The 16,759-nt window shown below is 38.2% G+C and overlaps 1 protein-coding gene across 5 annotated transcripts in view; it reads left to right on the top strand.

The window, feature by feature from the left end:
• Window positions 1-16,759, top strand: part of STK32A (serine/threonine kinase 32A) — a 179,237-nt gene that overhangs the window by 75,766 nt on the left and 86,712 nt on the right. For all 5 annotated transcript variants that reach the window (XM_055285743.2, XM_055285742.2, XM_055285741.2 and 2 more), the window contains exon 5: window positions 14,063-14,236. In XM_055285743.2, coding sequence (XP_055141718.1) covers window positions 14,063-14,236 — 174 coding nt within the window. The remainder of the gene's footprint in view (window positions 1-14,062; window positions 14,237-16,759) is intronic.

The following is a 16,759-nucleotide window of genomic DNA, read 5'->3' as shown; positions in this document are numbered from 1 at the left end:
ATTCCATTTCCTTCAATAGCCACAAAAACAGAAAGTGATGACAAAGCTGGATTCTAACTCTTGACCCCTAAATTCTCTAAGACCCTCAGTGTTAACATATATTTTATTTTAATGTTATTATATGTATCATGACTTTTACAACTCTAAAACCAAACATTTTAAACTTAGTTACAACTGCAAAATCAACTTAAAAATTTCAAAGAGCCATTTAACATGATAAATTCAAATATTTTAGTAAAACAAAATCACCACTGATACTTTAATATTCTTAGGTCTGAGAGAAACCATTATGTCATATTATTCCTGCTTTCCTGGTAGCGTTTCTACTGCTGGACATCAGAAATAGAGATGAATAGTAGAGCCCCTGAGATAAGAGCAGAGACAGGAGAAAAGCACAACATTTCTGAAGAGGCAATTGGTGTAGTTTGGCTATAATCACTAGACGGGTAAAGGAACATTGGGTGCATTAAAAGTAAAGAGCCTGGGATGAAGGTGTGAAGGCTGAGTAAGAATCTCTTCACTTGGTAGTAATTCTAGTACATCCCCCTCTGACCTACAATTCTGAACATGGTGCAGCTTGGTCAATAGGGAAATAAATTGCCTTTCTGGCTGGAGAGGCAGAAGGGTGGACAACACATTGTGCCAGCTGAACTTCCTGTCTCTCTGCTCTGGAGAAGGGCCAGTCACAATGTATGACTCAGCACGCCAGGCACCTCTCCCACGCCAGCCAGGCCTGCCCAGCCACTTGCTGAATCACAAGTGGCCATTTCCAATCCCATCAGTAACCCAAGCTCTCCAACTTAGACTAGTTTCTCTGTGATCGGTCTATGATTGTCATGGAGCACAAAAAGTATTAACTTCTAACATTTATTTTTCTTCCCTGGACACTTGATGAACTTTATAAGCAAGAGTCTGATTTAATTGTTCCTCATTATCATCTGAGCATGCTGTCTTGGCTTGCCTTTTTATATGGAGAGCAAAATGTTGTTATTCCCCTTTGCCTGTTTACTGGCTGTATTATTCTCTGAGGTGGCCATCTCAAGAGATTCTGTAAAAATAATAATAGCAAAATTTCTCCCTGGAGAAGCTTCATGAATTAAATCTCCAGAGCCAGTATACGTAAGCCAACAGATTATGAAATATGATTTAATGTTCTGTCCAGAGAAAGGTCAGGGCTTCAGAAAAATCATCATAATATCAAGAAAAACTAATCTGCAACCTGTTATATGATTTTTAAAAATTATCCCCTATCTTTTTTACTGTGCAAACTGTAGATTTTTGTTTATTTTATTTGAGGCTATAGTTTATGTCTTGAATCACATGCATATGAGTATTACTTTCTGTGAGGTTTTCATGACCCCTGCAATCAAACTTGGGTCCTTCTGTTAGTTTCTATCACAGTATCCTTCACTCTTCTTTCGCAATTCTTGCCATATTTTATAACTACGTATTTGCTTGTTAAATATTTGTTCATCTTTTATAGATGATTGGCTTCAGGAAGAGAGAATCCATGTCCTTTTTTTTACTCCTTTATTCTCAGCACCTTGCACAACATGAATATACAAAAAATATTTGTAAAATGACCATCAAATGAACAAGTGCTCATTTAGTACCAAGCTATATGCCAGGGGTTGCTGATGGTTAGAAATGAGCAAGGCACAAAATTCTTTGTTCAGTTAGTGAGCAATTCAGGCAAAAAGAAAATGTTAATGGTGATTATACAATATAATGCAATGCAGCCATCTGCAACTAGACTGATTTCTGAAGTGTTTTGTTTCGTTTTTAAGAGACAGAGTCTTGCTCTGTCACCCAGACTGGAGTGCAGTGGTAAAATCATAGCTCCCTTCAGTCTCAAACTCCCGGGCTCAAGGAATCCTCTCAACTCAGCCTCCTAAGTAGCTGGGACTACAGGTGCATGCCACTATACTGGCTAATTTAAAAACAAAAACAAATAAACAAAAAACACACCTTTTTAAGACTGGGTCTCACTATGTTGCCCAGACTGGCCTTGAACTCCTGGCCTCAAGCAATCCTCCTGCCTTCCAAAGTGCTACCTTCTAGAGTACTGGGATTACAAGCATGAGTCACCTGCACCAGGCCTGAAGCATTCTGTAATAGAGAAATGCCTGGGTGCCATGGAAGGGCAGAGGGGGAAACACAGAGGAGTAACATCTAATTTACGTTTGTCAAGGAGAGGCCAGGAAAGACTAACTACAGGGGAGATAAACTCTGACCAAGAGTCTTTATGACTTCTGCGACTTACGTACAAGTTTCTTATTGCTAAAAAGGAAGTTTTAATGAACATTTATTTATTTATTTGAGATGGAGTTTCACTCTTGTTGCCCAGGCTGGTGTGCAATGGCACAATCTTGGCTTACTGCAACCTCTGCCTCCCAGGTTGAGGCGATTATCCTGCCTCAGCCTCCCAAGTAGCTGGGATACAGGAGCCTGCCACCACGCCCGGCTAATTTTTTTGTATTTTTAGTAGAGACGAGGTTTTGCCATATTGGCCATGCTTGTCTCAAACTCCTGATCTCAGGTGATCCACCCACCTCGGCCTCTCAAAGTGCTGGGATTACAGGTGTGAGCCACCGCCCCTGGCCTGAACACTTATTGTAAATATTATATGGTAGTTCTCTCAAATTCATTCTGTTTACTGCCCAAAAGATCTACATAAATTCTAAGTTGTCCACGTTTATGAATTTTAGATATATGGGTGTTTATTCTGGATAAACACACAAGAGTGGGTGCAATCACTTATGTGTTAAAGAAGACATTCAAGGTGCATTTTTTCTTTGGAAAAGCTTTGTAAGGCTGCTTATGAGACAGAGAAGTAAGTATTTTATAAGTTCCAAAGCTTCTTGGTCTATTGATGAGTTTTTCTGCTGTTAAAAACCTCTGAAAATTTGACAACATACTCTAGAGAGAGAAAGTGGTGAAATAGGCACTGTCACATACTGCTGGTGGCAATTCAAAATGATATGCATCCTATGGAGATAAATTTGGCAATATCAAGCAAACATTACATGTACCTTTGCCCTTTGTTTTGACAAATCTTTGTTTTAGCAAACCCTCTTCTATACATCCATAACGAAGTTAGACTGCCCAGAATACAAGAAGGCAACCACACTGGGCTAGTACTACTACTGGGCTAGGTGTGGTGGCTCACACCTGTAACCACAACATTTTGGGAGGCTAAGGTGGGAAGGCTGCTTGAGGCCAGCCTGGGCAACATAGTGAGACCTCATCTCTACAGAAAAATAAAAAAAATTAGCCAGGCATGGTGGTACATGACTGTAGTCCCAGCTACTCAGGAGGCTGAGATGGAAGGACAGGTTGAGCCTTGGAAGTGGAGGCTGTGGGGAACTATGAACATGCCACGGCACTCCAGCCTGTGCTACAGAGAGAGACTCCATCTTAAAAAACAAAACAAAACAACAAACAAACATACATGCATAGAGTTTTTCACTGTCGCACTATTTATATTAACCAAAAACCTGGAAACAACCTCAATATTCATCAAGTGGGGACAGGTTGAGTAATCATGTGACATACATAAATTGCAGCACTGCACACCTGAGAAAAGAAGTGAGAAATATCTCTATCTCCCAGTGTGGTTTGCTCTCCAGAGTACACTGTTAAGTGAAAAAAGCACTGTGGCCTCAAATTTACCTACAGAGTCTATACAATCCCCATCAAAATCTCAGCTGGCTTCTTTGCAGAAATTCACAAGCTGATCTTAAAATGTGCATAGAAATCCAAGGGACTCAAAATTCAATAAATTCAAAGACTAGCCAAAACAATCTTGAAAAAGAAGAGCAAAGTTGGAGGGCTCATACTTTTCAGTTTCAAAAGTTGTTACAAAGCTACAATAATCAAGATAGGGTGGTCCTGGCATAAGGATAAACATGGAAGAGAATTGAGCATCTAAAAATAAAGCCTCATATTTCCAGTCAATCGAGTTTTAACCAGGGTGCCAAGAAAATTCAATGGGGGAAGAATTTGTCTTTTCAACAACTGGTGCTGGGACAACTGTATATCCAAATGTAAAAGAATGAAATTGGAACCCTACCTCACATCATGTACAAAATTAGCTCAAAATGGAAAACAGAGGTAAATATAAGAACTTAATGTATAAAACTCTTCGAAGAAAATACAGAAGTAGATGATCAAGACCTTGTAATCACCAATTGTTCCTTAGAGATGACCCCAAAAGAACAAGTACTAAAAAAAGTAGATAAATTGGACACCATCAAAATTGAAAACTTTTATGCTTTTTATGCTTCAAAGTCACTATCAAAAAAGTGAAAAGTCACCCCAGAGAATGGGGAGAAAATATTTGCAAATCATATCTCTATTAAAGGATGTGCATTTAGAATATACAAAAGGGCCAGGCGCTGTGGCTCATGCCTGTAATCCCAGCACATTTGGAGGCCAAGGTGGGTGGGTCACCTGAGGTCAGGAGTTCAAGACCAGCCTGATCAACATGGTGAAACCCTGTCTCTACTAAAAACACAAAAATTAGCTGGGTGTGGTGTCAGATACCTCTATCCCCAGCTACTTGGGAGGCTCAGGCAGGAGAATCACTTGAACCTGGGAGGTAGAAGTTGCAGTGCATGGAGATTATGCCATTGCACTCCAGCCTGGGCAACAAGAGTGAAACTCCCTATCAAAAAAAAAATAAAATAAAGATTTCTTCCAAGTCAATAATAAAAACGGAAAATGCAATTTAAAAATGGATAATCTGAGTAGTTTTACATTAAAAGATAAATAAATGGTCAGTGAGCACTTGAGAAGATGCTGAGCATTACTAAACATTAGAGAAATGCAAATCAAAATCACAATGAGATGCCATTTCACACCTATTTTTTTTTTTTTTTTTTTTTTTTTTTTTTTTTTTTTTTTTTTTTTGAGACGGAGTCTCGCTCTGTCGCCTAGGCTGGAGTGCAGTGTGTGTGATCACGAAAATGGCTCACTGCAGCCTCAACATCCTGGGCTCAAGTCATCCTCCTGCCTCAGCCTCTTGAGTAGCTGGGACTGCAGGCATGTGCCACTGCACCAGACAGTTTTTTTTTTTTTTTTGTAGAGACAGTGTCTCACTATGTTGCCCAGGCTGGTATGAGACTCCTGGGTTGAAGAAATCTTTCTGCCTCAGCCCCTCAAAGTGCTGTAAGTATAGGTGTGGGCCACCACACTGGGCCAGTACTACTCTTTAAAAAATGGGAAATAACAAGTGTTGGCGAGGATGTAGAGAAATTGGAGCCTTGTACACTGATAGTGGGAATGTAATGTGGTGCAGCCACTGAAGAAAACAGTTGGACAGTTCTTCAAAAAGTTAAACATAGAGTTTCCATTTCATCCAGCAATTCCATTACTCGATATTTACTCAAAATAATTGAAAGCAGTGACTCAAATAGATACTTGCACACCAGTGTTCACAGAAGCATTATTCATAATAGTCAAAAGGTAGAAATAACTCGAATGTCCATCAACAGATGAATGGATAAACACCACATAGTATGTGCCTATGGTGGAATATTAGCCTTATAAAGGAGTAAAATTCTGATATACACTACAACATCGATGAACCTTGAAATCTTATAACAAATGAAATAATCCAGACACGAAAGGACCAATATTATATGATTCCACTTAGATAAGGTACCTAGAACAGACAAATTCATAGAAACAGAAAATAAAATAGAGGTTACCAGGGGTTGGAGAGGAGGAATAGGGAGTTATTATCAAATGGGTACAGAGTTTCTGTTAGCAATGATAAAAATGTTCTAAAAATGGACAGTGGTGACGGTTGTAGGACATTCTGAATGTACATAGTGCCAATGAATTGTACTTAAAGGGGTTAAAATGATAAATTATATGATATGTATATTTTACCACAATAGAAAAAAATACAAAAAGTTACCAGTGGGGAAAAGGAGGGATTACAGAAGACTGGGATAACAGCATGACTTTTCTCAGTATACCTTGCTTTTCGTATTTGACTTTGAAAATATATACATACTTTATATAACTAGAAAACAAAATTAAATCTTAAAACAATCCCAAAAATGGAATGTAAAAAAAAGAAACCAATTAATCTAAGTATATATCCAGTTTGTGGCATAACCACACAGAAATGAACTATTCCAAGTGACTTTTGAACAGAAAATTACTGTATACCATCAGTAGAATATATCCTAATAACAAAAAAGAACAGCAAAAATACCTTAAAGTGTTTTCAGTAATGGCATTGTTGGGGGTAATATTGATACTGTTATTTTGAAAGTGTTGAGTGTATACGGTGGGATAGACCCAACAAGTATTTATAATGATATCATTGAGAACCAAGATTTTCACTAAGGGAGAAGGGAGTGAATGATGTAAGACTGATAAGGTTAAGAATTTCTGTAATCTTGAATGTAAACTGAAAGCATTGTTATGAAATGTGTGATGTGTTTATCTTAGTTTACCTTTGAATATGTGTATATCTCTAACTATACATCTATAGCAGCAGACACTTCTGTCACCCAAATTGTCTGAAACAGGAAATACACAAGATAGCCAGCAATATGTTTTCATATTCTGTAGTTATAAAGCTGTCAAAACTTACTAGGGTTATGTCGAAATAACACACGATCTAACATGACTATGTTCCTACTGGCTGAAGAATGAACATTATGAACTGAACATCAGTAAGAATAATGACATCAAACCCAGGAGTTCATTATAATATATTTTTAAGTATATTGATTGCTTTTGGAGGATTCTAGGAAACAAACAAATCATTTTGAAAAGTGGTAAATAAAGGAAAGACTTAAGTTTAAGACCAGACTGAGCAACACAGTAAGACCCCGTCTCTATAAAAAATTAAAATATCAGCTGAGCATTGTGGTGTACATCTTTAGTCCTAGCTACTTGAAGGCTGAGGCGAGAGGATTGCCTGAGCCCAGGAGTTCAAGGCTGCAGTGAACTATGATGGCACCACTGTGGTCCAGCCAGGGTTAAAGAGCAAGACCCTGTCTCTGGGGGAAAAAAAAAAGGAAGACTTAAGCATAACTTTCCTATATGAACTGTGCCTCGGGGTAACTAAATAATTGATTAAAGCAAGTTTCTCTGTATAAAAATACTCCAGCTAAAACATTAAGGAGAAATGATAGAATTCAAATATCACAACCCCTAAGGAATTTTTGGATCAAGACAACAATAATTAATGACTGATAACACCACACACAAAATATAGACTTATTAATTGTATAACTCCTGATCAAGTGCATACCACTATCTGTGAAATAGCTTTGCCAAAAAAAAAAAAAAAATCTAACCTAAACTTGAACAAGCCTCTAGATCTAACCACCAATTTTTACAAACTACAAAGAACTGTGGAATGTATAGAGAGATGGGACATGAAGGCAATCAGCAAAGTCCAGACTCTGAAAATACTACAGCAAACATTTAGGTTTTTTTTTCTTTTTCTTTCCTTTTTTTTTTTTTTTTTTCTTTTTGACAGAGAGTCTCCCTCTGTCACCCAGGCTAGAGTGCAGTGGTGTGATCTCGGCTCACTGCAACCTCGGCCTCCCAGGTTCAAGCAATTCTCCTACCTCAGCCTCCTGAGTAGCTGAGATTATAGGTATGTGCCACCGTGCCCAGCTAATTTTTGTATTTTTAGTAGAGACGGGGTTTCACCATGTTGGTAAGGCTGGTCTCGAACTCCTGACATCGTGATCCACCCGCCTCAGCCTCCCAAAGTGCTGGGATTACAGGCATGAGCCACCGCACCTGGCCCACATTTGGGTTTTTCAATAAAAAAGTACTAGAAATAAAAGAATAATAGTTGGTCAGGGAAGCTGTAGAATAAAAAAGACTGCCACATAAGTCAATGGCAGTGGGTGGGCCGTGTTTGAATCCAACTCTAGGATGCAAACATTTGATAAAAATTTCTTTATTTAAAAAGAAAAGTTTATAAAACAATCAGAAAAAATAAAAAAGATTCAAGATCTCAGGACAACTACTAGCCTAGATAATTTATAAAGATTAGATAACTGACTCATTTTTGTTAGTTTCTTTCCTGATAAGGCAACATGTATTAGATATATCAGAGTAGAAGGAGATATTTTTCTTACATCTATTTGGCTTTTTAAATGTAAACATATATAAGTAAAAACCAAAATGATTTATAATCCCACCACTTATATAACTGTCTTATTTTCAAAAACATATTACGCATGTACTAGCGTATGTGCGTTTTTTTTCCTTTTGTGGTTGTGTGTTTATATCCTTTTTAAATATATCCTTTTTATGTACCTAAGCAGCTATATACTATACTGCATACAATAGTGTAAACGTTGTTCTTTTCCTTCGTCTTTACAATATATTTTGGAAATCGTTCCATATCAGAATATAGACCTGCCTTTTTGTATCCATTGAAATGCAGAGAAAAAAAGAATATAGATCTGTCTCATTTTTTAAAAAATGCTGTATAATCTGTAGCATGAATTTACTATAATTTATTTGCTTTCTCCCTTATTGATGGGCATGTAAATTGTGTTAATTTTATATGATATAATGAGTATCCTTATATGCACATCTTGGCACAGTTTTTCGAGTGTATCCATAAAGTTTCTTGCAATGAATTTATAAGGCAACAAGGGTGTGGTGGCTCACGTCTGTAATTTCAGCACTTTGAGAGGCTACGGCAGGAGGATTACTTGAGGCCAGGAGTTTGAGACCAGCCTGGGCAACATAGTGAGCCCTCACCTCTACTAAAAATTAAAAAAAAAAAAAAAAAAGAAAAAGTTTGGTAGGTGATGTGTACCTGTAGTCCCAGCTACCCAGGAGGCTGAGGTGGGAGAATCATTTGAACCTGGGATGTCAAGGCTACAGTGAGCTATGATTGTGCCTCTGCACTGCAGCCTGGATGACACAGTGGGACCCTGTCTCAAAAAAAAAAAAAAAAAAAAAAAAAAAGAAAGAAATTACAGACCAAATCCATGTGCTTTTTAAAGGATATTTTTGAATTGTCCTCAAAAAGAGGCTTCACCAAATTACCATCCAGGGCATACAAGATACCCATTTCTCCGTGTCCTTACCAACAGTGGCTCTCATCAAGCCTTGGTGGAAATGCTCTCATACTGATACATTAATGACTAAAAGTCATGACATATCTGCTTAGGTTATAAATTGCCTCCCTCTAAACTTATACAGAGAGAATTTAGAGTGTTGTCTCAGCTTGGTTCCAGTGTTATCCAAGCCATTAACCTTTCTTTTGCCTTAGATTGTCACATTGTGGTATTTCAGTTAAAAAACAAAAACAGAACTGGTTTTTTTTTTTTTTGAGACAGAGTCTCGCTCTGTCGCCCAGGCTGGAGCGCAGTGGCGCGATCTCGGCTCACTGCAAGCTCCGCCTCCTGGGTTCAAGCCATTCTCCTGCCTCAGCCTCCCAAGTAGCTGGGACTACAGGCGCCCGCCACCACCCCCAGGTAATTTTTTGTATTTTTAGTAGAGACAGGGTTTCACCATGTTAGCCAGGATGGTCTCGATCTCCTGACCTCGTGATCCACCTGCCTCGGCCTCCCAAAGTGCTGGGATTACAGGCATGAGCCACTGTGCCTGACCACAATGGGGTGTTGTTTTTATAGACTGTTGAATTCTGCCTTTGGAAACCACAGGTTTGCCGTGTTGTTATGGTGAATGAATTAGGTGCATAATACTAATTTTTAAAAAATGAACTTCACGCTAGGTACACCTTGAAAAATTATTCCAGAGCTATAAGAAGAGCTATAAGAAGAAAAATATGATGGGTCATTTCTCCAAAGAAAGGTTTTAAAATGTAAATTTGTACTTAATGAATTAGACAGTGTACCCTAACCTCCTCCTTGCTATTCTTCAGGGATCTCTTCTAACAAGGGCTAATGTTTCGTCTAAGCCGTGAAAAGCCTGCTGTGAGCACTCCCTGTTCAGGGTCAGAAAAACACAATGAACTGTTCTATCATTTTAGGTTCTAGGACAATGTTCTCTTGCTTTTCCTTGCTCAGAATGGACCCTTGCTGGGGTAGCATCAGAATGAGGATCTGGTGCAACAGTTCTGCAATAAGAAGTAGGTTCCCCTACTATCATGGTTTTCAAGCTTTTTTGACTGCAGCCCATAATGAGAAATAATGTTTTTCATCATAACCCAGTAGATATACTCACAGAGACACACTATATTCATAAAAAAATTTCATAATGTTTAACCTTATGTTAATAGCATTTATCCTATGTTATTCGATCTATTTTACTTCTTTTTAAAAAATGCTCATCACGGTCAACCAAACTGATTTCACAACTCCTTAAAGAAATTTGACTCACAATTTGTAAAACATTGCATTGTAGAATATTTTAGAGTCTCTTCCCAACCCTCAGAGTCAGATTTATTTCAAGATGGCCCCTGTAAGACAGCTTCAAGCATGTGAGTGACTTTCTTTTTCCTTTTTACTTCTTTACCATTTACTGTGACTTCCAAATAAGTGACTCTTTTGGCTTATTTGGTAACCATGCTAATTTCTAAACATAGAACCTAGATAGAGCATTTACGTCAGACCCACCCAAAGCTTGTGTTTTAACCTTGCTTCTCTCCTTTCTCTCTTTGATTCATTGATTATGTTTTCTATTGCTATTTGTTCAATCTGTGTTTCAGGCAGTGTACAGGTATTGAGGCACCAACGGTGAGTAATAGCAAGCATGCATCCTGAGATATATTGGGAATGAAAGCAGCTAATCCAAAAGCATACAGGAAAATATTTTCAAACTTTGATAAATTCTGTGTAAGCACATGGCATTGAGTGTAACAGGGGAACCGCATTTAATATGGAGTGTTGGAAAAGCCTTCTGTGAGAAGTGACACTTGAGCTGAGACTTGAAAGGTGAAAAGAATTTAACCGGGTACTGTACAGCATCATGAATGCAGGCACAGGTCACATCATATCATAAGCTTCTAAGGCTGAAGGGGGCATGAATTGCTAGCTGGAGAATGGAAGGAAAAGATCTTCAAGATAAAGCTGGAAAAATAAACAGGGCCAGACCTCATAGGTTTCTGTAGACCATGGAAAGAGGTGAAGGTTATTTTGAGCCTGGATGACATGATAAAACTCACATTGTAAAAATATAACTTCAAGGTAGAGAATGGATTGAAGAGGTCCCAGATTACACAGACAGAGCTATGAATAGCCTATTGCAATGGTCTGGGTCAAGCATGATGGAGTAGGGTTGGAATAGGGTGGTGATCTTTTATTAGTTATCTTCCTTACTGAGCACACTTTGCGATGAATTTCAAATGCACTGGAACCAGACTTGTTAATTTTGGAGCTGTCAACTAAGAAATAAATAAGCCATGATATCCCACCAAAGAAAGTTGCAGAAATGCAATAGTGAGGCTGTGATGAATGATTGAGGTACAAGGAAGCTCTTACTCACTCATTTAAAAAAATCAGATGATATAAAGTTGAATATTCTAGATATTGCCCAATGTGTTATGTTCACATATTTTACTGGACATAGTTCTGGATAATAAAATATTTATCTTCTCTCCCTCTGAGAATTAAAAATCTGAAATGGAGGCCTCTGATGTGCCAAAGGAGAAAGATGATTTTTAAGAGCCAAATGTGCCTCCATGATTAAATACATTTATATTTCTACTGGCCAAGGGAAGCATGTTGCCTCTTGCCTGGGCCTCTTCTGTCTTTGATTAATAATCCCCTGCACATTCGAACACTGTTATTAACTTGCCACAATTGGCACCTTTATCACTTTGTTCTTTGAATAAAAAGAGCTTAACCCAAGTCCCAGTAAAATGTTCATTCAGGCTGAATTTAAGAAATATATTCTGCTCCCTTGGAGTTAAATGGAATAATAGGAGAAGAGTCCACTGGTCTGTTACCAGGTTTCTGAACTACACCTGGCAGCCTAACATAGTCAACAGCAGGGAGTGAATCACATCTGCTCTGTATGCTAACTCGGTCTGAGTAGGTGGTTTGCACTGGCATCTAATTATGTTTATGGTTAGTACTCTCTTCTCCTGACTTTTGGTACCAACCCCTCACACACCTCATTACCCCTATCGCATCTGCCACTCATCCTAAAAGGCCTTGCTTACATCCCACAATCAATCATTCTTTCTATTACCTTAGTGGAGAACAGCCTGAAGTGCAGCAGGTCCCAGGTATGATTACAGTTTCATCAGTTCGATATTGTTTACTGAGTGGCCTGTAAAACACAGTGAATACAATTTGTGTTGCTGCAGTTGGAAGGCTTATGTACCACATTGCCTAGAACCAAAGACCTTTCCTCATGCCCAGTACACCAATGGCAGAGATGACCAGCCCGTCATTGCATCGAGATGAAGAATAGTATCTCCCAAAAGGCAATACCAAGCATATGTTTCTCAGGCTTTTACAAAACACTGTTTGAGTTTCTGTCTAAACTCCTCTAAGAGCTTAATTTTTCCAAAACATATTCTGTGTAAATCAGTCTTCAGTGATAAACAAAATTTTATTTATTGAACTATCAGGTGCTATTAATGCTAATTAGAATGTTACCACCTCAGATTAATGCTTCATTGAATTTCTTTTTTTCTGGTGTTTGTAAGTATCCCTTTTCTCTTTTAGCACAATGATAATTATAAAGAAGAAAATGTACTAAGTGCATTTCTCCCATCATTTGATATTTTACATTTATTTCCTCAGCAAATAATTTGTCACGAGGAAGTGATGCGCATCCCTGGGCACTGCTTGCAGGCACTTAATTCTTTGATTCAAATGAAACTTTAAAATGTTATATCCATGACGTTATGTCTAAAGAAACATGTCAAAGAAACATGTCAGAGAACTTGACTGTGAATAGAAATCACAGCTGTGCTTTGAGGGAAACAAAATAAATCAGAGGTAGGAATGCATTTTTACAAGCTACTGTTTGTACACAGCAGAGGCCAATTCTACTCTCTGTGTCTCATTTCCTCTTCTAATTCCTCATCCCTACACTCCTTCATGTGTGAAGCCCATGTCTGATCCTGCCTATTTCAGTGACTAGGGGTCACTGCAGATGCGTGCACAGGGTCCTGTTATGGGATCTGGCTTCTGCCACCTTCTCCAGCCACAAGGTTCCCCCTCATACCTGTTGTTCCAGCAAATCCAAGCTATTCTCCTTTCCCCACTTGCACTAGGTTCTTTCTCAAGTCTGTGCTTGCATGAATCCTATTTTTCTCTGGTATTTTTCAAATTTTACTTTGGCACCTGGAGAATATTTTGGCACTACCGTTTGTCAGGTGTTTTAAACTTTGTACATTTCCTCGTGTGAATGGGAGCGTAGGACCAGCACAGTGAGGAAGGACTGGAGTCGCACTTGCAGCGTGTGTCAGAGCCCACAAAGTCATTCAGTAGAAACATCAGGAGATGTTAGCATTATTTTTTAGTTATTACTATGATCACCATTCCTCAAAATTGAGCTCTGGTTTTACCTCTCCTGAGAAGCTTTCCCTTACTTTCCCATCCCCAAGACAGAGTGAATTACTTCCTTGTACTGTGTGCTTAGTTCTTCATTGCCCTTCTTATATGTTTTCCTTATCATTAATATGGGACATGATTTGTCATAATGTTGCTGGGCAATGATGTTGTTAGTATAGAAAAATGGGCATGAGAATGGTTCAGGGAGTTCCCATAACTCATGTTTTATGGGCCTTCTGCAATATATGGTTAGGATGCAACCATTAGCAATAAATAGATAACTTGGGTTCTCTTCATTTTCTGTGTTTTATTGCTACATGAACAAACAGTTATTGAGTGCTTACTGTATGTCAAGTATGACAATAAGTATTATAATTACCCTGTTTATTCATCAGTATGATCAAATGTGGTTATTATTCCCATGTGACCCATGAGGAAACTAAAGGCCTAAGGTGATAGAGCACCTCCTCCCAAAGTCTGAGCTCTTAGCTCAAGAACACTCTGCTCTGATCTGTAGGGTCTCATTTGCCTCTGAGACTCTTTAACATATAAATATATTTGATAAGTTTTCTCTTCTAATGCAATTCCAGGTATTCCTTCCAAGATGAGGAAGACATGTTCATGGTGGTGGACCTCCTGCTGGGTGGAGACCTGCGTTATCACCTGCAACAGAATGTCCGCTTCAAGGAAGAAACAGTGAAGCTCTTCATCTGTGAGCTGGTCATGGCCCTGGACTACCTGCAGAGCCAGCGCATCATTCACAGGTCAGTCAAGTCCAAGGAGACAGCCGTGAACATAATGCAAGGAGAGAATCCACAACTGGCTACCTTCAATAAATTCTTACTGAACATGACATTTAATCCTCATTTAATTCTTGAAACAGTACCCTGAGGTAGGTTGATTGTCCTCATTTTGCAGATTTTTTAAAAGACTGAACACATAGAGCTTAATTTGCCAAAGGTCACAGTAAACAACAAGATCACAATCAATGAATTTTGGTACTATTTTATAACTAAGCTTAGACAAAGAGGAGAAAAGGTGGCATATAGAAACCTAATAAATATTAAATAAATAATTAAATGGAGGTAGCACATGGGGGGAAAGAAATAGAATGAAAAGAAAGGAAGTTCTTTGGGAAAAAAGCTTGAGTCTTTCTAATATTCGCTGTCCTGCAGTCTATATTAAATTAATGCCTAATGTATGTACTGCAAATGGAGGTAGAAAAAGCAATAGCAATGTCTTCTGCATTTAGACCATCAGTAGTAAATAAAGACATACAAATAACATAAGAAACCATAAAGCTATAGAGATAATAGAGAGAAAAGGATAATGCTTTATAGTAAAGAAATTTGTAGTTTTAATGATGATTTTATATATAGTATCTCATTTGATCTCTGAAATAACCTGAGATAAATGATCAGAGCAGATATAATTAGACTAGAATTACATATGAAAAAACCATGGCTTGTATACATTAAATTATCACCCAGTTTACTTATAAGAATTGTAAACATATCAAACATCTAAACATCTACTAATCAACATCAAAACAACTAGTGTTTACTGGTTGATGACTTACTATGTGCCAGACACTCCTAGGTACTTTATGTACATTAGTTTATTAAATCCTCAAAACTCAGCAAAGATTCCACATTTCATTATAATATTCCCATTACACAGATAAAGAAACTGTCGTCTCAAAGATTTGCCAAGGACAAACAGTTAACAAATAGCGTAGCCAGGATTTAAACCTAGATCTCTCTGACCTCAAAGTCAGAATTCTATGATACCAATTCACATTACTTACACATATGAAATATATGCATTAATTGATTATACATCATTAAATGAAAAATCAGTACATGTGACTCTGCTGCTGTCATCTCTAATCCGTGAAGAATTTGCTGAGATTTTAAGTACAATTATGTCTCAATTAGTAAAAAGTTGGCTAGATAAAATATTCGACCACCACCAGTTGACATTGACCTGTAATTTATTTTTTAAACCTTTATATATATATTTTAGAGAGATGGAGTTTCACCATGTTGCCGAGTCTGGTCTCCAGCTTTTGGCCTCAAGTGGTCTTCCTGCCTCAGCCTCCCAAAATGCTGGGATTACAGGAGTGAGCCACTGTACTCAGCCTATAATTTATCTTGATGAATACAGAGCCTATAGATGAAGGTGAAGCATCAGAATTTATAGATTGTCTGTGCAGGTACCACAGGCCAGTTATTTTATTTATTTATTTTTTTTTTTGGCCTTGGCCCTCTACATTTAGTTTTTATTTAATGTTCCTTCTTTGGAAGGGCCTGCTTGTATTGGAAGTGTGCTCTTCAGGCACCAGATAAATGAAAGCAGACCAGTTAATTATGCAGGATATCAGAAGTGAATTTTCACACCTGGTATTTTTTCAATAACTAGAAATCCTGTTCTCAAGCATTCATCTTCCCATACTGGTTTTCTGGTCCTCATAGCTCTTTCTGAAGAGAGACTCTTCATACTTGTTAGTCAGTGGAGTCCCTCTCAAATTTTCCTGCTCATTCATTCTCCCAAAAATTGCCAACCTCAGCCTATCTTGGTTGTGACATCACAGATACCAGAAAGAAGGCAGTGACCTCGAGAAACCAGCATGGCCTGAGAGCCTTTTCACTCTCTCTCCTTTTCCTGTTTGAAATTGGGTTCTGTCCCTTCTTTCTTTAGGCTTCACGTTCTTGGTCATCAAAAGACCAATTCTCTGAGCATTTTCTCCATGTGTTTAGAACTGTGTTCCAAGAGGAATTCAGGAGGGAAAAACAACAACCAAAATCTTGATACAGTTTTTCCCCAAGGAGCTTACTAACACCCAATGTTGTTTTTCTGTTCTTTCCCTCTCTTTTTTTCTCATTGTTATCATCATTTTGCCACTTAAATCATAAATCAAGGATTAACTTTCTGGTTTTTTGCCCTTCAGTCGCACCCACAGTTGTTACTTAGTGCCCGTTCTCAGAAGGGCCTTTTTGTACTGAAATGTCTCCTCACCATGGTAAAGGTATGGAAGGCAAACAGGATGACATTTTGAGTGCAGTGTTAAATTGAGGTGACATCCTACTGGCGTCAAAAACTATTCAGGTGCCTTTCTGTAGCCTCTATGCACCTCTCCCCCAACCTCCCAGCTGTTATATTTTATAGGCTCTCATACCCTTTTGTACCTCTCCTGAGGAATTGTGACATTTGGTGTGTAATTAATTCATTTGTCTCCTTTACAAAATTGTGAACTCTGCATGTTTTGCTTTTCATTGTATAACCAG

Source organism: Symphalangus syndactylus, chromosome 7 (genome assembly GCF_028878055.3).
Source record: "Symphalangus syndactylus isolate Jambi chromosome 7, NHGRI_mSymSyn1-v2.1_pri, whole genome shotgun sequence".
Taxonomy (NCBI): Eukaryota; Metazoa; Chordata; class Mammalia; order Primates; family Hylobatidae; genus Symphalangus; species Symphalangus syndactylus.
Note: the sequence above shows the minus strand (reverse complement) of the source record. Positions and strands in the feature narration are given on the sequence as shown.